Source organism: Carcharodon carcharias, chromosome 32 (genome assembly GCF_017639515.1).
Source record: "Carcharodon carcharias isolate sCarCar2 chromosome 32, sCarCar2.pri, whole genome shotgun sequence".
Lineage (NCBI taxonomy): Eukaryota > Metazoa > Chordata > Chondrichthyes > Lamniformes > Lamnidae > Carcharodon > Carcharodon carcharias.
Window position 1 is genome coordinate 24,765,591 of NC_054498.1, and position 24,245 is coordinate 24,789,835.

General features: G+C 43.2%; 1 protein-coding gene across 4 annotated transcripts in view; it reads right to left on the reverse strand.

Moving 5' to 3' along the window:
• malt3 (MALT paracaspase 3) overlaps window positions 1-24,245 on the reverse strand; it is a 118,010-nt gene that overhangs the window by 21,479 nt on the left and 72,286 nt on the right. For all 4 annotated transcript variants that reach the window (XM_041178601.1, XM_041178600.1, XM_041178599.1 and 1 more), the window contains 4 exons: window positions 22,537-22,740; window positions 17,653-17,830; window positions 14,729-14,803; window positions 11,470-11,597 (listed from right to left, as the gene is read on the reverse strand). In XM_041178601.1, coding sequence (XP_041034535.1) covers window positions 11,470-11,597; window positions 14,729-14,803; window positions 17,653-17,830; window positions 22,537-22,740 — 585 coding nt within the window. The remainder of the gene's footprint in view (window positions 1-11,469; window positions 11,598-14,728; window positions 14,804-17,652; window positions 17,831-22,536; window positions 22,741-24,245) is intronic.

The following is a 24,245-nucleotide window of genomic DNA, read 5'->3' on the forward strand; positions in this document are numbered from 1 at the left end:
GAAATTCACTGGGTGAATAATATTGATCATCCAACCATTCTTTTATTCCCAACCCCATCATTCCTTGACTTCTGGATACACAAGAACTCTCACCCACCCACGTACAAGTGCTCTTCAAGATGTCACTGCAACAGGATGTCTCAGAAGCAAAATTCTGCATGAAGCTTTACATTAAGAAAGCACAAGCTTTTTATACCCATGGACCACTTAAGTGCATAGCATGGTCCTTGAGAGCCACCATCACTTATCCCTAGTTGAGCTGGTGGTGACTTCTTCTTGAAGTACTGTAGTCCATGTGGTGATGGTGCTCTCACCTTGCTGTTAGGTAGGGACTTGAACACAGCGACAATGAAGAAAAAACAATATTTGTCTACCAGATAGTGTGTGTCTTGAAGGGAACTTGCAGGGGATGGCATTCCCCTGCATTTGCTGCCTTGACTTTCTAGGTGATGAAGATCACAAATTGGGGAAGTACTATCGAAAAATCTTTGCTGAGTTGCTGTAGTGCATCCTTTAGATGGTACATACTCAACCACGGCAGAGGAGTCAGATGTTTAAGTTAATGGGTGAAGTGTCAATTAGGCAGAATACTTTGTCCTGGATGGTGTCGAACTTCTTGAGTATTGTTGCAGCTGCACCCATCCAGGCAAGTGGAAAGTATTCCATCACACTCCTGACTCGTAGGTAGTGAAAAGGCTCTGGAGAGTCAGAAGGTGAGTCAGTCACCACCCAATACCCAGCCTCTGATCTTTCTTGTAACCATAACATCTAAGTGGGTGGTCCAATTGAGTGGTGACCCCCAGGATGTTGACGGAATTGTGATTTAGGATTCAGTCAGCATTAAGGTAACAATGCTAGAAAGCATTTCTGGTTCATATGAGGGATGTTCATAATAAGACATACGTAACACATTTCAGAAAAACTTTTTACAATCGGTTTTTCATAGCTGTCCTGTAGGTGGAATCTATGATTTGGTGTGTGTCTCTCTCTCCCCTGTTCTGCGGGTGGAGCCTGTTATTTTGTACAATTAGATCAGAAGGTTAAAATGTGATGATCTACTGGATTCAATCAAAACTCTAAATGCAAATATGAACCATTTATTTAAGTTAACAAATTCAATGGAGCAGGTTACATGCACTGAGGAAACGGGAGAGAAACCAATCAGAGCAGGAGAGTTCTCCTGATGTCTTGGCCAACATTCATCCCTCAACAGCAGCAAATCATATTAACTGGCCAACTGTTTCAGTAGTTTGGGGGATCTTGTTGTGAACAAATGAACTGCCTCATTTTCCTGCACAACAACTGTGACTACACTTCAGAAGTGATGAGTTTGAGATGTCTGAAAGATTTGAAGAACACTAGATAAAGCATTGAGAAAATGGGTTTTGTTGATGGGAGAGCATCAGTGGGATGCAGCAAGTGGCATATCTTACATGTATTAAGCTTCTCAGAATATGTGCATCACTAGTATAGGTGCCCGGGATGTGGATTATATGATCCTGTACTCTATCCCAAATATGACCAGTCCAAGTCCAGAGACTTCAGCACAAAAATCTAGGCAGACACGGCAGTGCAGTATTGAAGGAGTGCTGCACTTGTTAGAGGTGAAAACCCCACGACACTATTTTGAAGAAGAACCAGAGAGGGATCACCAGTGTTCAGGCCAATATTTATCCCTCAGGTACATCACAAAAGAATAGATTATCTGGTCATTATCACATTGTAGTTTGCAGGAGCTTGTTATCCACAAATTAGCTGTTGTGCTTCCTACATTACAACAGTGACTACACCTGAGAAGTACATGACTTTAAAGCCCTGGGACATCCTGAGGTTGTGAAAGGCATGAAATAATACAAGTCTTTCTTACTCCGCTTGAAAAATACAGGGATCACAAGGACTGCTTGAAGGCAACTTTCAACAAAAAGAGTTGGGTGTGAAGGCCAGTATATCAAAGTTCTTCATACCAAGATTAATCAATGTGTGGAATAAACTTACAGATAAAAGGAGTGGAGGTGAAAACCCTGGAATCATTAAGAATCAATTGGAGGCCTTTCCTTCTAGATGGATGAAGCTGAATGGCCTTTCTTTGCAATTGTCTGGTGAAATCTGGAGATTGTAAACCTGCCCCTCCAAATGCACCCCCCCCCCCAAACCCCCGTACCCCACTGAGTTAGGAACATGCCTGGTTCAATACATGCACATTGCAGAAAGTTCATGATCTCTGTAACAGGGGAACCTGATCTGCACATCAGGAGACAGCAGTGATCTCGAGATCAGAGAGGTCACCAGAAGCAGAAATGATCAAGAATCAAAGACCACTATAAGGAAAACCTGTACTTCTGACACTACCTGAATAATGCGCACTGATGTAAAAGGCTCGAGGAACAGAGATATCTGTCCCCAACCACTCATTTCACCAGATTAATCATTAAGGCATCTTGATCAACTCCTGAATCAAAGAGCATGTTCTTCTTACAAAAGCTCTCATTTTTGTATCACATGACTTCCATGATGGTAGATGCTCACTGGACCTTGGTAATTCCTATGTTTTCCTTTCCTCCCAACCACTTGTGACTAATTTCATGAGTCACTAAGAGGCACATGAAAGTGAATCACTCAACCCCTAACTCCACAAAGCCTGTCCACCATCTACAAGGCACAAGTCAGGAGTGTGATGTAATGCTGTCCACTTGCCTGGATGAGTGCAGCTCCAACAACACTCAAGAAGCTCGAAACCATTCAGCACAAAGCAGTCCGCTTTATTGGCACCCCATCCACCATCTTAAACATTCACTCCCTCCATCACCGTTGCACTGTGCCAGCAGTGTGTACCATCCAAAAGGTGCACTGCAGCAACTCACCAAGGCTCCTTCGACAGCACCTTCCAAACCGGTGAATTCTGCCACCCAGAAGGACAAGGGCAGCAGATGCCTGGGAATACACCACCTGCAAGTTCCCCTCCAAGTTACACAGCATCCCAACTTGGAAATATATCACTGTTCCTTCACCATCGTTGGGTCAAAATTCTGGAACTCCCTCCCTAACAGCACTGTAGGTGTACCTACACCACATGGGCTGCAGTGGTTCAAGAAGATGGCTCACCACCTCCTTGTCAAGAGCAATTAGGAATGGGCAACAAATGCTGGGCTTGCCAGTGACGCTCACATACCATGAAAGAATAAAGAATATTGAAATAAAAACAGAAAATGCTGGAAACACTCAGTAGGTCAAGCAGCATCTGTGGAGAGAGAAACAGAGTTAATGTTTCAGGTCGATGACCTTTCATTAGTTCTGCTGAGTGTTTCCAGTATTTTTTATTCTTATTTCAGATTTCAGCATCCACAGTATTTTTCTTTTGTAATGTAAAAAAAAATTGAACTCTGTTTTCCTGCTTAGTGTATTGGTAACGAGGTGGTGTATATTTCAAATGTTCAAAAGAAACAAACAATGGTTCATGCGGAAGGTCATTAGGATATGGAATACTTGACCAGAAAACAATGGGGAAAACTGAATCTATAACTGCATTTAAAAGAAATGTGGATAAACATTTGAGAAAGAACTTTGAAGAGTTATGCGAAGATGCAGAGGACATGTGGGTCTAGATAGCTGAACTAGTTAAAGGCTCCTACATTGTAATGATCATTAGAAATTGGTGGACAAATTTATTTAAAAGTGGGAGTCCTGTAATTTTTTTAAACAGGTAAATGTAGCAAAATGCAAAATCTGTAGCGAGTAATTTATTAATAATTGATTTTCCAGATACCCCTGCCCCTAAACTCAGAACAGCTGTTCTGTCCTTACCCATCCCAACTCTTTAAATAGGCCAATTTCACATATATTTCTTCACCAAAATATTTACTGATGCAGTATACCCCCTTTTATGTGAAACTGAATGTTTAATCCAACATGAATTCCAAAACGCTACATATTTCAATACCCTATGGGCAGAATTTTTCACTAAGAGAGTGGGCGGGCACGCACCCAACCTGCTCGAGCGTGAAGTAGCACGTGATGACATCAGGTGAGTGTCCCGACATCATCGCACACTCGCATGATATTGTGGTCGCACACTAAACACGGAGGCACGCCCGCTGACAATGAGGAGGGCAATTAAACGCATTAAAGGCATAATTAACAAATTTTTTATTGCCCATCCAACATTACAGTTGGCGGGTGGGCGAATTGGCCAGGCAGCCTATCCATTTTTCGGGAAATCTCATCCACAGATGGGATAGGCTTCAGTGATAAATTAAATATAAAATAAATTTACATGGACAACATTTTCATTACCTACATTTTCAGGTGACTGATTACGAAGCTTGGACACTTTTTTCCGGTTTCTGTGACCTTCATTTTAGGTTGTTCAAGTCTTCAGCTCCCCGAGGCAGCTCTCTGCCTTCAGGGAGCTTCCTGTGGTTGCTCACCCGCGCCTGCGCTGACTTCAGCGCTCACCCGCCTCCCGCCCCCCACCCCAGCAGCGCCGAGCCTTTCGGAGCACACTTCATGTCGGCCGTTAATCGGCCAGCCAACCTGAATTTGCAGTCGGGGGCTGAGCGCGGTCGGCAGTCCGTTCCTCAACCGATCCCGGACCCGCTGACCGTACCCGCCCGCCAAACTGAAAATTCTGCCCCACGTTAAATTTACTGATTGAAGTAACTCATCAAAGTCTTGAGTGTGTTAATCATAAAATGGTTCTCGAAAATTCAATTGCATTAAAGAGAGGAAAATTTCTGGCCAGCTAGGATGAAGAAGGAAGATCGTTAATTTTACATTAGTGAAATAAATCAGTAACGCTCAGCAAAATGAGCTTTGTTTAAAGGAGGATAATGTTGGAACATAAATCCCACCACTGTCAGGTCTCATTGGTTGATTTGGGGGAGCGGTGACAGGGTTATAACAGGAGTGTCACTGTTAGGGTAAGGTTTACAAAGGAGCAGTGCTGAGGATCCCAGGAATTTACGATGTGGTGCAAGCAATAGCTGGAGTCATTCAGGCCATTATTATTTCCTGAAAGCTATGGTATGCAACACAGATTCGTCGAGGTCCAAGTTTCCAGCCCTTTATCTCCAGCCACTCTACAGACCCCTTGTTGCCATGGGCAAAAGCTCCAGCTAAGCATTCTATTAATATTGTGCCTGTTTCTATTTAAACCGTCAGAGCCTTTGATCTTGATCAGCTGTCGAAAAGCTGCGATTGCTTTTCCATTTCCCTGTCTTGCATCAAGCTGCTGGTCCACTGCAGGGGCAGCTGTTAATGGGCATGAGGTCAAGGAGCTCAGGTTTCCTCCCTCTGAAAGCTCAGTGTGTATTTCAGGCAAATGAGGTCACTGCTTACGCAGCTCCAGACCACAAAGCGGAGTCCGGTTACCAGACAGACCTTTTAAAATGGTAAAATTATCAACCAAGCAGAAATGGCTGATATTGATCAACAGCTCTGTGTCTCCAAATGAGGAAAACGATTTATCTTTGTTCAAATATTTTTGCCTCTCTGTGACTCCCTCACATTCTCTTATCAATGGCCTCAATGATTCAGAAGGTTGTAGATTCAAGTTCAACTCTAGGATCTTGAGCACACACCCCAGTGCCGTACTGACAGAGTGCTGCAGCGTTTTTCAGATAAGATGTAAAACCGATTGATGTAAAAGATCCCATGGCACTACTTTGAAGACAAGCAGGATGTTGCTTCTAAGCATCTTGGCCACTATTTATCCCTCAGCCAGTATTATTAAAACAGATCACTTAATCATCATCTCACTGTTTGTGGGAGCTTGCTGTGCACAATTTGGCTGCATTGTTTCTTGCATTACAAGAGTGACTACATTTCAAAAGTACTACATGGAAAGCACTTTCTGATGTCCCGAGGTTTTGATGCCCTGAGGTTTTGAAAGGCACTATATAAATGCAACTCCTTTATTTTCTTTCAGAGAGTTTCAGAGTGCAACTCGCAACTAAAGTCGACACATCACCTTGTTCAGTTTGGAGGTACAATTGAGTGCTGTGGAAAGGGAACGACCCCTTCCCCTCCCCCAGTGTATATACTTGAGATCGACCTGGCCAGCTTCCCCAAGTCCATTGCTCTTATTTCTTTTCCTTCATTTCCACTTCCAGCCCCTCCCAAATTCACTGCTCCACCCGACCACCCACCCCATCCACCAAATATCCCCCGACCACTTGAGTATCCCGGACCCCCAATGCCCAACTACCCTCCGACCACCTTGACTACCCCCAAACACCTGACTAACCCCGACAACCTGACTACCACCACCGAGCGCCCATATCACCACCCGACCTTCAGACTACCCCAACCCCCCACCAACCCCCCTTGATCATCCGACTACTCCCCAACCACCGTCTAGCTTCTGACCCCTTGCTTAATCGCCGTGACCACCCAAGTACCCCCCGACCCCCCCAACTAAGCCCCCCCCGAATCCCCACCAACCCCCCTTGATAACCTGACTACTCCTGACTGCCCCCTCAACCCAGCCACAACCCCTCTGCCCTACTGTTGACCCAATACAGGTGCAGGGTCTCAGCTGGGGTACATTTTACTGGCATGCAATCTGCCCCAGTGGGCCATTCTTCCATTATAAGCTCAGATTGTGAGTGTTGGCAGCCCATTTGATGTGGAGAAAGTCACAGTATGGTTCAATTGTGTCCTCAACTTGATGCATTAAGAAAAGCATTGGGACTTTCCAGCAAAAGTGGGGTGGGTTTGGGGGAGGGCACTGGATGATGATCAGGTATGAGTCTTTCTAACTGAAAGTCTTTACAGCCAGTTGCAGCACCTAGAACAGCTAACTGAGCCCAGATCGGGTGTTGAATTTGGAACTTTTTCTGCCCGTGTGCTTCAGTGTACAAATACAATTAGCTCATTCAAAAGGCAGGTATTTCACAACATTATCAGAGCCTGGGGTCTTCCAGACTGGTTTCAATTGCGTAAGGTGTTCAGAGAGGAATTTCCCAGAAAATTTCTTTCCGAAATCGGCCAGGGTTTTAAAATCTGTCTTCTCGCCTCTCCCAGGATATCATATGGCTTTTTGAGGGGTATTGGGTTGGGATTGGGCCATGTCTGTATCATAATACATAAGGTATCACAATTGTGTAGGACAGGCTGTCATTGTTTGTGATGCTGTATTAGGAATTGCATTTACTGCACTTAGCCATCGGGGAATGTTTTAGTTTTACTCCTATCCATTCTGTATCAATGTACATTTTTAATATATCATTTCACCAGGTCCTCAGTGAAACAGCCTTCTAGTGTAATAAGAGGATGATTGTAGGGGCCAATACTATATGTACAATATCCCCCACATAAACTTTTATCTTAACAGTTCAATAGGAGATATAGTTAACAACTATCAACCAGTTTGGACCTCCAGCTCACAGTCATTGGAACTCTCTACCTGGAGCTTATTGTCCTTTGCCAAAGTGCTTCAACTAAATCTCCTTCCTCTGCTTGGGAGTGACAGTCTACTTTACGGCCGCTATGATGGAACAAAATGTAAGAGTGCTGTGCACATATAACATCAGCCTTTCTATTCTAGCCTGCGTGAAGCATGGGTTATTTGAAAGGCAACTGATTGCCTCATTATTCGAAAGCCCTGTAACTATAGTACATTTGACCTGAACTCGGATTCAGGAGGAGCTGTAGAGCAAAAGCAGCTGATATCTGATTTGTAGATGAATATATATCATTATTTGGAAACTGTCTTAACCGATGTGTGAAATCAGCTTGCACTCCCTACATAGATTTGCTACCTTCTAATTGTTGAATGACTCACTGATGCACTGTCATCTCATTTTCAAATTTCTCTCCTTCCTCCCTTAAAGACATTAATTCTTGCTGTTCTATTCCTGTAGTCAGCCCTTGATATCTTACCAGAGATCGATGCCCCTGCCACTGGACTCAATATTCACCCCTTCACCCACTGTGGCTGCAGTGTGTACTATTCAAGGCTGGACTGCAGTAACTCAAGATTTCTTTGATAGCACCTCTCCCTTTCGAGACCTCATTATTGAGGAAGAAAAGAGGAGAAATGTTAAAGGAGACCACTACCCCCAAATCACATATCATCCTGACTTGGACTTATGTTCCTTCAGTATTATTGGATCAAAATCCTGGGATTCACCACTTAGCACTGTAGGAGTGCCATCATCACAAGGACTGCATGGCTTAAGAAGGCTCTCCAACACTTCTCAAGGTAAATAGGTATGGGCAATAAGTTCAGCCTTGCCTAGCAATATCCCAGAGAACTAAAGAAAATATTTTCATGCATCAGCCTTGACCATGAATGTTGACAGTTAATTGACTGACAAGCACAGTGCTGGCTTCACCAAATATCACACACACTTCCAACGATTTGAATGCAATGCCAGATTCAATAGTAACTTTCAAAAAAGAATTGCACATATAAAGTAGAGACAAAAATCTTAAATGTCCATTTGAATGATTTTAGTAGCACTTTTTGTACTGTCATTGATCGGTAAAAGGAGATAATGTTCCAGAGAACAAAAGACTTCAATAATGAATTTGCAACTATTTAGCTGGTTTATGGGACACAATATATATTCTCATTAGAATGTTGAGTTTGACCTGCACGCACCCAAGTACAATTTTCTGGAAAGCAAACAAATTCAATGCATCTTTTATGTACGAGATTTGCAGATGTCATATCTTTGGGCATTGATTGAATTTTCATGCTATTTTTATGGGTCAGCATAGTACTGAGGGAGCGCTTCACTGTTGGAAGTATCATCCTTCGGACACAATGCTAAACCGAGGCCCTGCTTGACCCCTCAGGTGGGACAAAGGATCCTGTGGCACAATCTCAAAGAAGAGCAGGAGAGTTCTTACCTGACTGGTTCAATCGAAACCTTCAAGAGGGAATTAGATGATTATTTGAAAAGAAACAATCTGCAGGGTTATGGGGTGAAAGCAGAGGAATGGCACTAGGTAAACTGCTCATTTAGAGAGCTGGTGCAAACATGATGGGCCGAATGGCCTCTTTCTGCACTGTAACAATTCTGTGTTTCTGTGACTAGTACTTACCGCTCAACCAACATCATAAAAGTAAAATTATCTGGTCGTTTTACGATTGCTGTGTGCAAAACTGTGTCAAGTTTCCTATGTTACATCAGTGACTTGTACTTCTAAAGGGTCTTTCATTGACTGCAGAGCCCTTTTGGACATCCTGAGGTTGTGAAATATGTTTTTATTTAATTTTGCTGGAGATCAGGCAGAGGTTCAGATCTGTTTTGCTGTTGGTAGGCTAGTTTTTGGCTCTGTTTAATACTGGCCCATAATATGTTGTCAAAATAACGGCGAGCCTAATGGCACTTAGCTATTTATGTGCAAACGCCACATCAACTTCAGACTAGGGCAGATCCATGACTAAATCTAAAGCTGCTGTCCGAGATGCACTGTTCCACCATCAGTTTTATTAAAACAGCATCTCATTGTCTGCATCATCATTGAACTGCACTGAATGGTATGATGATAATATTTACACAGTAGGTATGAACTAAACTGACCACAGAGAGTTAAGTCTTGTTCATTTCAATTTACGTATCCTTTTAATGATGTGATGGGCAGGATTTTCCCCTTGTCGGGTGGGCAGGCCCGGGAGCAGCTGCAAAACTGATTTGCCGCCCGCGATCAGGCCCCGGCCGCAATTTCACTCTGGCTGGCCAATTAACAGCCAGCCAGCATGAAGCGCAGGCTGAGAACCTCAGCGCTGCTGGGGTGGGGGCAGGAGGAGCACGAGTACTGAAGTGTGCGCATGCGCAGGGGTGCACTCAGTGAAACCTCCCTGAAGGCACCGAGCTGCCTCAGGGAGCTAAAGATTTTAAAAATGTAGAATAAAGATTCGAAAAATAAGGAAAACATGTCCTCACATGTTACTCTGTCACACTCACACATGGGAAAAATTAGTTTAAATTTTTTTTAATTGTTTTCTCAGTCACTGTTGGAAACCTCATCTCACCCCGTGGATGAGGTTTGGCAAAAAATGCAAAGGCCGCCTGGCCTATTCGCCCGCCCACCAACTGTGAGGTTGGACAGGCAGTGAAAAATTCAATTTAATTAATGGATTGATTAATGGGCTTAATAGCCCTCGTAATTGCTGGCGGGCGCACTTGCCAACTCTCATGCACGCCCACCGACCGGAATATTATGCGAGTACATGATGACCTTGGGACGCTCGCCTGACATCATTGAGCATTATTTCACGCTCGTGCGTGTTGGGTGTCCGCCCACACGCCAAGCTGAAAATCATGCCCGATAACATTTTAATTACTGTCAGTCAACCTCTCTGACACTGGTAATTATCTATTATAAGTTTGGGGCCTCGTTCCATCAGCATTTAATTGTTGTCGGAGACTTCAAAAATAAAAAATATAAAACTGGTTTACTTTTACATTGTTTCTTTTCTTTCCCGATTTCTGTTTCTCTATTTGATTCAACATTGAATTCAACCACTAATTCACACTTCCTTCTCAGCCCTTGTATTGTTTATTTCACAATGCTTCAATTTGATTGGTTAAGGAGATGCATTACTTGTCCTTTTCACTCAGGTCCTGCATTCACAGCTTCCCTCACTGTGCCATCATCAGCTCACACTTCTGGCAACTTTCCAAGCAAAATTTTAGAAAACCTACATGTTCAAGGGAAAGTTTAACCTAGGCAGATGTCGTTAGATGCCCTGCCACAGCAGATTACAGCCCTTTGTTTGGCACCACTGTAACCCTTTATGTCCTTGGCCTGATCAGTGGAAACTCTGAGGGTGTTTCTTTTTATTCTCTCTTTTCAGGCTTTCATGTATCTATTTACATGATCCGGGTATGACTGTTTCCCTTTTTCTATTTGTAAGCTACCAGTAACAAGGGACTTTATCATTTGTATCATATCCAGCAATACTCTTGTTTGTTTTCCCTTTTCTTCTCATTGTGATAAAGAAAAAGTTTGCATTTCTATAGCACCTTCTATGACCTCAGGAATTCCCAAAGGGCTTTTCAGCCAATGGCGTACTTTTTGAAGTGTAATCGCTGTTGTAATGTAGGAAAACGTGGCAGCCAACTTTGTGCTCAGCAAGCTCTCTCAAAAATGAGATAATTGCCTATAAATTTTTTTTAAAAGAGAAATTGATTAACGGGTAAATATTGGTTAGAACATGGGAGTTCCCTCCTTTGCTTTCAATACTGCCAGGGCATCTTTTACACCAGATTATCTCGCCATTATCACATTGCTGTTTGTCAGAGCTTGCTGTGTGCTAAATGGCTACTGCGTCTCTTATATTACAACAGCAACTACTTCAAAAAGCATTTCATTGGCAGTATAGTGTTGTGGTCATGAAAGGCAGTATATAAATACAAGCTCTTTCGTTTTGCTCATTTTCAGACAAGCAACAGACAAGATATGCAACATATTATCAGCAAATGATGCCCTTTGTGTATGCAAATGGACCACACTTACCTTCAGAGACATTCTCTAAAATCTGCGTGACTTTCTCTTTCTTCAGGATGTGCTTTTTAAGATACTTCATAAAGATTCCCGAGCTGTGCTCTCCATCCTGTACCTCATACGCTTCTGCATCTTCACACCTGAAATTCCAGCACTGATTAAAGATATTGTATTCTTTTCCATTGCTATAGGTTTTGATTGCTTCTTGTTTTCAGTTTTTACCCTTTGTCTCTCTTCAACCACTGAAGGCCTGGCTTCTCTCAGCTCTACAGCAGCATTGCCCAACAGATTAGATACTAGCCACGTGGGGCTACCAGGAAATCCGCATTTGCCCGATTGTATTTCAGACTGGGAAAGGACAAATGGCCAACTGATTAGTGACCGCGTGATCTCAGTATTCACGGTTATGCATGTGAATGTCCAACTTTTGTTAGTAAAACAAAACTTGCACAACATGCCCGAGCGTATAAATGACGAGCGATGACGTCGGGTGTGCGTCCTGGAGTCAGCGCACAGTCTCGCGATATTTCGTTCGGTGGGCACACAGAGTCGGCTGGGCGCCCGCCATTAATTAAAAAGGCCTATTAAGGCCATTAACAATCTAATTAAATTCAAATTTAAGCTGCCCGTCCAGCCTAACGGTTGACGGGCAGGCGAAAAGGCCAAGCGACCTTTACATTTTTTAGGAAACCTCATCCATGAGCGGGATGAGGCTTCCTAAAGCAAATAAACATTAAATATAAACTTTATTTTTGAATTAAAAACATGTCCCAGCTCATGTGACAGAGTCACATGAGGGGACATGTTTTTATTAAATTTTTATTCTCTTCATTGTCGTTTCTACACAGTGCTTCAATCTCCCTGAGGCATCTCCGTACCTCAGGGAGATTGAAATGCTCCTTCTTGCACGTGTGCGAGCTGTGCGCTAGGCCCGGCTCTCTACCCACCCCCCCCACAGGCAGCGCTCAGTGCTGCCGCTCACCCACGTGAAATTGCAGTGCGGAGCCAGTCATGGGTGGTGGTCAGCTTCCCGACCACCCCCGCCAAGCACCTCCACCAAGGGTAAAACACTGCCTATTTAGACAGAAAGCAAAGCGTGAGCATTCATTTTGAATCTTTAGGAGTGAATCACTTCCTTGGTCAGTGAATGGTGCAGGATCTTTGTTATGTAAACATTAATATGTAAAATATATCATAGAACTGTTATGGTGCAGAAGGAGGCCATGCGGCCCGTCGAGTCTGCAATTTATCTATATTGTGTCAGTGTGTGCTAGGCATTTAGTACTTGTGGCTAAAACAGTGTCACTGAAGCCACACTTGAGGTTCCTTAGTAATTTCCATTTTACAACATTGTTTTACAGGAGCTGACTGTGCTCTATCACCTTATCTAAGCTGTGGCTCAGTGGTAGCATTTAAGCCTCAGAGCCACAAGGTTTTGTGTCAAACCCTGCTCCAGAGGCTGGTGCACAATATTCCCAGTGGGAGCAAGTGGCTGTAGATCTGAGGGAAGGTAATCCTGATTATACCTGGGAAACAAGTGCAAAAGGATTCACTGACATGTCTCAAGTCTTTGAAAAGATGATATATTGATGTGACATGTCGGAGTGGCTAAGCTGAATCTGAAGCCAGGTCGCGGGTGGGATGGGTTCTGCTAAAATCGGGGCGGCGGAGGTGGGGGGTGATTTTCTTTTCTGAGTCATTCAGGGTGAGGGCGGGGAACTATAAATTGGGCATACAGGGCTGTGACTCAATGGACTCAGCATGGCACTGGACCAATTTTGGTCCTAAGCTCAATTTAGAATGCAGTCAATGAACTGCCAACAAGAGAAACCTGCCTCTCAATTGGCAGCTTACTTATCTGGAGGTGCAAATTTCAGACAGAGTGGCAAAATGCAGGATGACATGCCAGTTCACAGCTGCACTGTTGGAGCTGCTGTCTTTTGGATGAGACATTAAATTAAGCCCTAGCCTAGGCCTCTGAAGTGAATGTAAAAGATCCCATGACACTTGATTTGAAGAGCAGCAGGGGGAGTTTCTCAGTGTCCTGGCCAATATTCACAACTCAATCAACATCACTGAACAGATTTTCTGATCGTTACCTCAATGATGTTTGCATGTGGAAACTGGCCGCTATGTTTCCTACATCATAACAGTGGCTACACTTCAAGAGGTAGTTCACTGGCTGTAAAACACATTGGGACATCCTGAGGTCAGCAAAGGTGCTACAGAAATGCAAGTTTTTCTTTTCTCCCTACAGTGACTGGGGTGATCTGTCTAGACCTGTTACAAAACAGATTCGCTAGTGTGTGCCAGAGAATATGGTTGGCTCAGCCTCACATGATAATGGGGCAATGCTCTCCTGGAGCTATCCATAGGAAGCACCAGTTTTTGGGGAGGCCTTGGATAGGCCCCTGGCTGATCTGTAAGCATCCAAAGAGTCAAACAAGAAACAAAAGAACTGGTATTAGGAATGCTTGCTAGTGTTGAGCGAGCATCACCTGCCAGGTCACACGTTTCTAGAAACCTGCTAATATTCATCAACAGCAGGCAGCATGCCTGGGATGTCCCCTCAGCGCAAATTTGGTACAGATGAAATGGCAGCCATCACTACTGTTCCACCCAGATTACCAAGGTGCTAAAAATTCTGACACAGCAACTGTCGTATCACATGGAAACCTAACGCCAGCCAGGATGTTCCATCTATTAACTTTCACAAACAGACAAATCATGAGATGGGACTGTGTAACATAGCACTACACACAGCTCGCTCACAACAGAAACGAGATCATTAGATCCCTTAAGCCTAGATTGGCTGGTGATGTTGGGGGAGAGGGGTTAAGGGCAGATAGAAATCTGAAAAAGTCTCCTTCTCTCTCTCTCTCCTCCTCCACCACTCCCAACAAAATGCTTTTGAGGGGAATAGGGAAAATGTCAAAATTGAGATGGATAAGTTTTTTTATTGTTTGGGGTTAGGGGTATTAAGGAACATGGAATCAAGGTGGGTCAATAGAATTAAGATACAGATCAGGCAATGATTAAAGTAAATGGTGGTCAGGCTCAAGTGGCTGAACGGCCTTCTCCTGTTCTCATGTGACACTGTCTCAGAGGGAGAGGCAGGATCTTTTGAAGTTGTGAAGATGATGATTGGGGCCCAGAAACGAAGGGTTCAGTCCTGCATCTGACCTACCAGATGTCAGGGCTGACACCAAGTAGAGGTCATGCCTGCGAATTATCATCTTCTCCCAAAATTAAATACCAGAGGTATACTCACGTCGCATATCCATAGACAATATTCCCAGTGGGAGCAAGTGGCTGTAGATCTGAGGGAAGGTAATCCTGATTATACCTGGGAAACAAATGCAAAAGGATTCACTGACATGTCTCAAGTCTTTGAAAAGATGATATATTGATGTTACATGTCGGAGTGGCTAAGCTGAATCTGAAGCCAGGTCACGGGTGGGATGGGTTCTGCTAAAATCGGGGCGGCGGAGGTGGGGGGGGGGATTTTCTTTTCTGAGTCATTCAGGGTGAGGGCGGGGAACTATAAGTTGAGCATACAGGGCTGTGACTCAAGGGACTCAGCATGGCACTGGACCAATTTTGGTCCTAAGCTCAATTTAAAATGCAGTCAGTGAACTGCCAACAAGAGAAACCTGCCCCTCAATTGGCAGCTTACTTATCTGGAGGTGCAAATTTCAGATGGAGTGGCAAAATGTGAAAGGCTTGCGAAAGCACCTATGGTGTGGAATACACATACCAAGAACCAAAGGACTTTAAGACACTGTTGTCCTATATGACAGCCACTAACTATAGATGGCTCATTGAGAATCCAGATGGAGCTAATTACATTTCCAATTAGGTAGTATAAAGTCAGCAAAAGACATTGTTGTTGGGTGTGTAATCACAGTACTCATATTCACACAGTGTACACATGTGAATTTTAATCATTTTGCGCATTTGTGGGTAAAGCTGTTAGATAAAAAGCAGCGACTGTGTGTTTCTTGATCATTTTGAGTACTTTACATCCTTGGTTACTGGTGGTATCTGTTAAGTAAATACGCACATGAAGTGCATTTATCTATACTATGCGTAAAGAGCTTTTCACTAAATTTAGTGCATTTGGCTGTCACCATAGTCACACCTGTTGAACACCACTGCCTTAGAACAGCAGGGTTTGTGTGTGCAGAATCTACAGCAATAGTTACTTTAACTTTATAAGTATTTAAAGCTTAAAACTCCAGGCTCTGATCATAAAAGTGACCTATTCCTTGATTGCAGCTGAGGGTTTTTTTTAAACAGCACTACAACTGTACATGACCATACCTAGAATACTGTACCATTTTGGTTTCCTTACTTAAGGAGGGATACATTTGCATTGGAAGCAGTTCAGAGAATTCACTAAGTTGATTCCTAGGATGAAGGGTTGACGTATGAGGAAAGTTTAAAAATGGTTTGGGCCTATACTCTAATATGAGTTTAGAAGAATGAGAGGTGAAATTATTAAAACATATCAGATTTTGAGGGGGCTTGAAAGGGTAGACACAGAGGATGTTTCCCCTTGTGGGGGAATCTAGAACTAGGGGACACAGTTTCAAAATAAGGTGTTTTCTATTTATACTGAGATGAGGAGGAATTTCTTCTCTAAGAGGGTCATTAATCTTTGGAATTCTCTACTCCAGGGAGCAGTGGAGGCTGGGTTACTGAATATAATCGATGCTGAGTAAGATAGATTTTTGATCAACGAGGGAGTCAAAGGTTATGGAAAGCAGGCAGAAGAGTGGAGTTAAGGTCACAATCTGCCATGATCTTATTGAATGGTGTAGCAGGCTTGAGGGACAGAATGGCCTACTGCTGCTCCTATTTCTTATGATCATATGTTCATCTCGGGAAAAGCACAGTACCACCATTGTAAAATGTCCCATGCTAATTCACAGGAGTGTTATAAAACAAAATTTGACTCCTGAGCAATAAAGTGGCCAACAGTTTGGTCAACGAAGTTCAGAGCTTTCACTATTTCTTCCCTTAGAGGCGTGGGATACATCTCTTCCGGGCCTGGTGATTGACTTATTGACTCAACCTTAATATTTCCTCCTCTATATTTATCCCATCTAATAGTTCATACTCCTCCTCAACTCTAATGACTGCTTTATCCCACCTTTTTGTGAAGTGCTTATTAAGAACCACGCCTGTGACTTGCACCTCCACACACAAGTTATGTTTTTGCCCCTCCAACAGGTCCTATTCTTTCCTTAGTTATCCTCTTGCTCTTTATGTACAGTATTTATAAAACATCTTTAGGGTCTCCATGATTTTTCTAGCCAATATTTTTCCATGCCCTCTATTTGCTTTCCTAATTTCCTTTTAATTTCACCCCGAACGAAATATGGAAATGACGCGCGCTGACATCAGGACGCATGCCCGACATTATCGTGAGTCATTTTATGCGTCGGCGTGTTGGACCCACCCCCACATGCCAATGGCAATATTCTGCCCTTGGTCTATCTTTATCTTTTTCGATAACTAAATCTAATTGAATTATACTACCAAAATACTCTCCCATTGAAAACCCTTCCACCTGCTCTGGTTCATTCCCCTGAAACTAAGTCCAGAAGTGTCCCTTCTCTTGCTGGGTTTGCTATGCTGACTAAAAAAGTTCTCCTGAATACATTTTAAGAATTCGATGTCCTCTGTAACTTTTACTCTGAATTTATCCCAATTAACATTAGAGTGGTTGATATCCCTGACTTTGCTGCTGCTTTGTTTCTGCACATTTTAGCAATTTGAATTTATACTTGCTCTTCTATCTTCCTCTGTTAGTGTAGTCCCAGTAGTCCAACTACTGCTTTGTTCATTAGTTCAACCCAAATGGCTTCATTTGATGCTCCTTCTACATATAATCCCTCCTCACAGCTGTAATTGTTCCTTTAACCAATATCCCCTTTAATTTCTTTCTATATCCCGTCTGAAAACCCTGTAACCAGGAATGAACCATTATTCCTCCCCTTCTTTAAGCCTCTCCTCCCTGAATAGAATTGGAAAGTATTGTTACAGTGATGTTGATAAGCTATATGTGGTGGCAGAGGGAGGTATGCAAAAACAGGAATCCTGACGGCACATATGCAATTGTTGGCATAATTGTTTTTTGAGTGCAATAGCTTAAAGCAGTGGCTGAGAGAGGAGAGGAGTTCACCGTACCATTTCCGGCACATGTCCAGAAGGAGAACATTTAGGGCTGTATTCTTTGCCTGCATCCTGCAGAGGATTTTCTGGACATTGATGCAGTTCTCTGGTCTGTACGGATTCGGAGCGTTTACTGGCACCATGTAATTCCGGCCTGAGCACTCATAGCCATGCCCAGCATAGTAAAATAGAGCTATTAGATCAAAAACAGGAAAGAGAGAATCAAATGCATCCAAACTATCTTCACAAACATCCCATCGAGAGAGAGAGAGATCTGCCATGCAATGAAATCCTTGCAGTTATAACTACCAGCTTCACAGGCAGATTTTGCATCAAGATTACTCCCATTCTATCCCTTAATTAACAGATCCTCATCTTTGGATATCATGTATTATATGCTGTCACTTCCTGCATTACATTGCATTTTTAACTATGATTTCAGAACCATTGTGCTAATTTGATCACAAGCCAGTTGGTGAAGTATGAAACTAGACACTATTAATTTCCTTGATAATAGATTTATTCACAGATTACAGCATTACATAGGTCTGCTTCCTACCTCCCAACCCAGTGTCCCAGCAGTTTCTTTTCATAACAAAAATAAAAATACCTGGAAAAACTCAACAGGTCTGACAGCATCTGTGGAGAGGAACATAATTAACGTTTCGAGTCCGTATGACTCTTCAATAGAACTAAGGAAAAATAGAAAAGAGGTGAAATATAAGCTGGTTTGGTGGGGGGGGGGGGGGTGGCGGCGCCAGTAGAGCTGGATAGAGGGCCAGTGATAGGTGGAGATAGCCAAAAGATGTCATAGACAAAAGGACAAAGAGGTTTTGAAGGTGGTGATATTATCTAAGGAATGTGCTAATAGGTGACATTAAGAGTAGAAAGCAGAACGAGCAAGGTACCGAAATGTTAACTGTGTTCCTCTCCGCAGATGCTGTCAGACCTGCTGAGTTTTTCCAGGTATTTTTATTTTTGTTTTGGATTTCCAGCATCTGCAGTTTTTTGCTTTTATCTTAGTTTCTTTTCATATGTGTGCTAAGTACCTAATTAAACAATGCCCTTCACTTGTGTATCTTAACAATATACTTAACATATCATTAACACATCAGTGACTCTTACACAGCACAGATGGCATGGAGCTCCATGTATCCACCTGCCACATTTCATACGACAGTGGTTCATTTGGTAGCCCTGTTGCCTCTGAGTCAGGAGGTTGCGGGTTCAAGTCCTTTTCCAGGGACGTGAGCGCATAACCTACATGATGACAATTTCATGCAATATTGAGGGCATTCCACTTTTCAAATGAGATGCCAAACCAAGGCCATGTCTGCCCTCAGATGAACATTTCTTCCCCAGTATTGGCACCACAGAATGTGGCCGTCATAAGGTGTAAGAAATCTTCATATAACTCGAGTAAGGAAGTCCACAAATTTGTCATGGTGTATTTCATGACTGAAAGCATTATCATCATCATCAGACTACACTTTTACATTCAATTTTATTTTTGAACTGCAATTGCGAATTTAATTTTTCTCTGAACAAAAAAAAATCTGCCAAATTTCTTGACCACCTGATGTGGAAGAGATGGAGGAGTAGGCAACTCGGCCCTGCAAGCCTGCTCCGCCATTCAATAGGATCATGGCTGACCTGACTGTAACATCCCACCTACCCGCAATAACCTTTCACACCCTTATTAATCAAGAGTCTTTCTAGCTCTGCCTTAAAAATATTCAAAGACCCTGCTTCCACTGCCTTTTCAGGAATAGCATTCCAAAGACTCATGACCCTCAGAGAAAAGATTTCTCCTCATCTCTGTCTTAAATAGGCGGACCCTCATTTTTAAACTGTGACCTCCAGTCCTAGATTCTCCTGCAAGAGCAAATACCCTCTCCACATCCATTCTGTCAAGACCCCGCAGGATCTTAAAGGTTTCAATCTATATAATTCTATGTAAATAGGGCCTGGACATTTCATTGTCCAAACTATAGAAACAGCAGAGCAACCAACAGTAGCGCATAACAGTCAGCTTCCTGTCAACACCTTTTGACTGAGAGAGGAACCTCTGCCTCTTCTGGTCACATCCATAGAAATAATTCAAGACAGCAAACAGAGTAAGAGGTGTACTTGCTGTCTCTCGCTCTCTCTCTCTCTTTCATTTCCTCCCCATTACCAAACAAGGAAGTAAAACAGTGGCAAGCCAGGAATAGCACATACCACAAAGCCTTGACACAGGCTGCATCCTGGTTCTTGCTGCACTCCTCCTATCTGTCATTCAACTGCTGCCATTACTGACAACAAGAGATGCCTGTGGACAGACACTGCTTTCATTGCATGGTGGACCCCATGCTCTTGTCACTCTACAATTCAGAAAAATGAGGCCTTTGTGAAATAAGTCTGCTCCATTTGCTGATTCTTGACCCTGGACAGTTTTGCCAAAGATGCACAGGGCAACAGTTAACCCTGTTCATTGTGTCATTTCAACAGTTCTACAACTCTCCGGAAAGCCAGCCAGGTGGAAGTGGGGAGAGGGACGGTGGGATGTCTTTGAGCAAATTTCCAACAGCACAGTCCCAGTTGCACTAGGGCTGCAGAAAACTGGTTGGGAGAGAACCAAAAATCAAGGCCCAATACCAGCCTATTAGACTCTAAAAGAAGTCAGGGTCAATGCGAGGCTCATCACCAAATTCCTCGCCATAAAATTAAGCAACATCAGAGATGGTGATTGTGAAGACTTTAGTAATGTTTGGCAAAAATCAGAATCAATGGCACAATAGCTTGTATTTATAGAGGGCTCTTAATGTAATGAAGGTGCTTCACAGGAGTGTTATCAGCTCTCCCTGGTATCCAAGCTGCGGAACCTTGATCCGGTCAAATTGGCTGCTATGTTTCCTACATTACAACAGTGGTAACATTTCAAAAAGTACTTCACTGGCTGAAAGATGCTTTGGGATATTTGGAGATTGTCTTGCAATATTTTACTATATTAAACCTGTTATACAAGTACAAGCTGTTGTTGTTTTGAAAGGCACTATATAAATGCAACTTCTTCCTTTATCTTACCAATAGTTAACCTTTACCTTACCAATACTTAATCTGTCATTCCATTGCACTGTGCTAGGGTTATAAAAACAATGTGCATTCTTCAGGTGGAAGAGGGTTAGAGGGTAGGGGAGAATTGGGCCAGGGTGCACAGATGTCATTATATCTCTCCTTTAAAGTCATACATTCTGTCCTTATTTAGAATAAGAGAGTGGGCATCAAATTCCTCAGACAGTTCACAGTTCTTGGAGACAAACTCCAGAAGGTTTATTTTGTGAGGCTTTGGGGCTGGCTAATGCAAGTAAGGACTAAAGAATCAGGACCTTGATCTTTGTGGTCCATTCCATGAGCTGCGCTCGTGTCCATCAAGTATTAACTCTAGCTGTGTTGCGTCAGCTTTGAGTTGTGCTTCACCTCTGTTGGCATGGGGAACGCTGCTGGGTTAAAGGGTTGCCGACAAGCAGTCCAATAACATCACTACCAGGAGCTAAACACATACCTCACTATGTATAGACATGTACCCAATGGAAAATGAGAAAAACAGATGGAGGGACTTTGGCTTGAGATGATTTTCCGAAACCTCTGTTGGTTGTGTCACAGTTTATAATTACAGTAGTGATGTATTGATATTGATCTATAGATTAGAAGTGGAAACTTTTCCACAGGCTTTCGACTCACACAAACAACAAAGTAATAATGACCAGCAATCTACCTTAATGATGATAGTTGAGGGATAAATATTTTGCAATGCACATGAGAAAACTCCCTTGCTCTTGTTCAGGATAGTGCCATGGGATCTTTCACATCCTCCCAAGATGAAAGACAGAGCCTTGGATTTAACATCTCCCCCACTAAAGAAGACACCTGCAGCACTCTCTCAGTACTGTCCTGGAGTGTCCATCCACATTTTGTGCTCAAGTCTCTACAGTGAGACCTGAACCCACAAGCTTCAGACTCAGGAGAAAGGCGCTACCAACTGAGCTGTGGCTGACACCACGATATCTTGCTCCCAACACATTTGGGAATATCTGCTGTGGAAGACACTACATCTGTTAAACTGGACATCAAGTCATTTAATTTAAGAAAGTGGATGCTTCTGACAAAACAGAAGAATGTTAACAAAATGGGCTCACTTCCAGCACTGCAAACCTGAATTTCCAAGCTATGGAGAGCTACCCAACTTATTGCCAAATAACGAGATTTGATGTATTCATTTAACAGTTAAACTGCATCATCAACCTGGATGTAAATACACATTGTCTGACAATTGTTACAAGTGTACTCTCAGCCGATGCCAATCTACAACACTTATCGGTTTCAACATAGAATCATAGAGGAGGCTATTCAGCCCGTAATGTATGTGACCACTCTTTGCAAATAGCAAATCAAAAACTAATCCCACTGCCCCTCAGCTTCCAAATTTAATCCGCTTTTCCTTCAAAGGCGCAACTGAAAAATGTGTAGGATCACTGTGGGTTGAATATTATGGAGTTGGAAAGTTTTTTGTTTACAGCTGCTAACTTCTGCTACCTCATGACTGGTGACTATCTCTTCCTATCAGTAAAACTCATAGAAAGTGAACAGTTCAGTGAGTTTAGCTTAGCCAAGCACAAGAACTGCACAGACATTCCCTTCACACTGCAGTCTGCATTTTCTAGTTGGTTCTGGGTATGAAGATAAATGTATAGGAAAGGCAAGCCACCATATATGAACATACTGATTTCTGTAATTATTCAGGCCATATCTAGCTCAGAGTACTGAACCATAAAATACAGGAAGAATCCCTTACTGATATGCACTATTCAGAATTAAGTGGGAATCCAATTGAATGCTGGTGCCCACATGCTGACTCACCATATACGCCTTTGTCCAGGAGCTGGAGGAATTGCTTGACTGCACTCAGCATCTCCTCCTTGGTCAGGTCCATCAGGGAAACCACCCGGAAGTTGAGTTGATGCAGCAGATTCGACAATTCATAAACATCCATCATGGTGGCCACTAGCTTGGGGTGATTCACATAGTTCATGTTCCCAATCAGCAGTGCTACTTTGTCAGTTGCTGGAATGCAAGGAGTACATTGTTATTGTTGGATTAGGGCTGAAAGAGGGCACTGTCCAAAAAGCAGAGGCCAGGAAAATACAGGGGTCGAGTGGTTGGAGCAGGACCTGCACTTCGCACTCAAATCAGAAGGTCGGTGACTCAAGTCCTACTCCAGAAAGTTGAGCGATAAGACCCAGGCTGATAGCCGAGTATAGTACTAAGGGAGTGCGCATTGTCAAAAGTGCTTCTTTTGGATGAGACGTAATATTGAGGCCCTGTCTTCTCGCTCAGGTGGATGTAAAAGATCCTATGGTACCATACAAAAAAGCAGCGGGGGAATTTTCCCCAGTGTTTATCCCTCAACCAGTGCCATAACAGATTATCTGATCAGCACTGCATTCCCATTTGTGGGATCTTGCTGTGCACAAATTGGCGGCTGCATTTCCTACACTACAATAGTGACTACACAAAAGTACTTCATTGGCTGTACAGTGTTTGTGAAAGGCACTATATAAATGCAAGTTTCTCTTTTCAGCCCAATGTACAAACTTAATGGAGGAATGGGGGTTATTCCTTTGCTGCCTCACTTTTGTATTGTTTGGCTGGTTGGCCAACAGATACGAAGCTAGCGATAAATCTGGGATCCCCTCAGATCAGAATGTTTTAGGGAGCTGGGCTGGAAGGCCAAGCTGTACGTGCCATACTCCTTTAGCAGAAGGTTGATGTTTAGGCATTGAGGCCTTCTGACTGACCTTTACTTTTAGTCTTTAAGCTATAAATCAGATGCTAAGTCACAGAGTCTGACAAAGCATATTTTTTTATTCATTCATGAGATGTGGGTGTTGCTGGCTAGGCCAGCATTTATTGCCCATCCCTTTTTGCCCTTGAGAAGGAGGTGGTGTGCTGCCTTCTTGAACTGCTGCAGTCCATGTGGTGTAGATACGTCCACAGTGCTGTAGGAAGGGAGTTCCCAGATTTTGACCCAGCGACAGTGAAAGAATGGCGATATATTTCCAAGTCAGGAAAGTGTGTGGCTTGCAGGTGGTGATGTTCCCATGTATCTGCTGCCCTTTCCTTCCAGGTGGTAGAGGTCACGGATTTGGAAGGCGCTGTCTAAGGAGTTGGTGCGTTCCTGCAATGTATCTTGTAGTTGGTACACACTGCTGCTGTTGTGCAATAGTGGTGGAGGGAGTGAATGTTTGTGGATGGGGCGCCAATCAAACGGGCTGCTTTGACCTGAATGGTGTCAAGCTTCTCGAATGCTGTTGGAGCTGCATTCATCCAGGCAAGTGGAAAGTATTTCATCACACTCCTGCCTTGTGCCTTGTAGATGGTAAACAGGCTTTGGGGGCGTTAGGATGTGAGTTATGCACCACAGGATTCCTAGCCTCTGACCTGCTCTTTGTAGCTACAGTATTTATGACTAGTCCAGTTCAGTTTCTGGTCAATGGTAGTGTTGATAGTGGGGCATTCAGCATTGGTAATGCCGCTGAATGTCAGAGGCAATGGTTAGATTCTCTCTT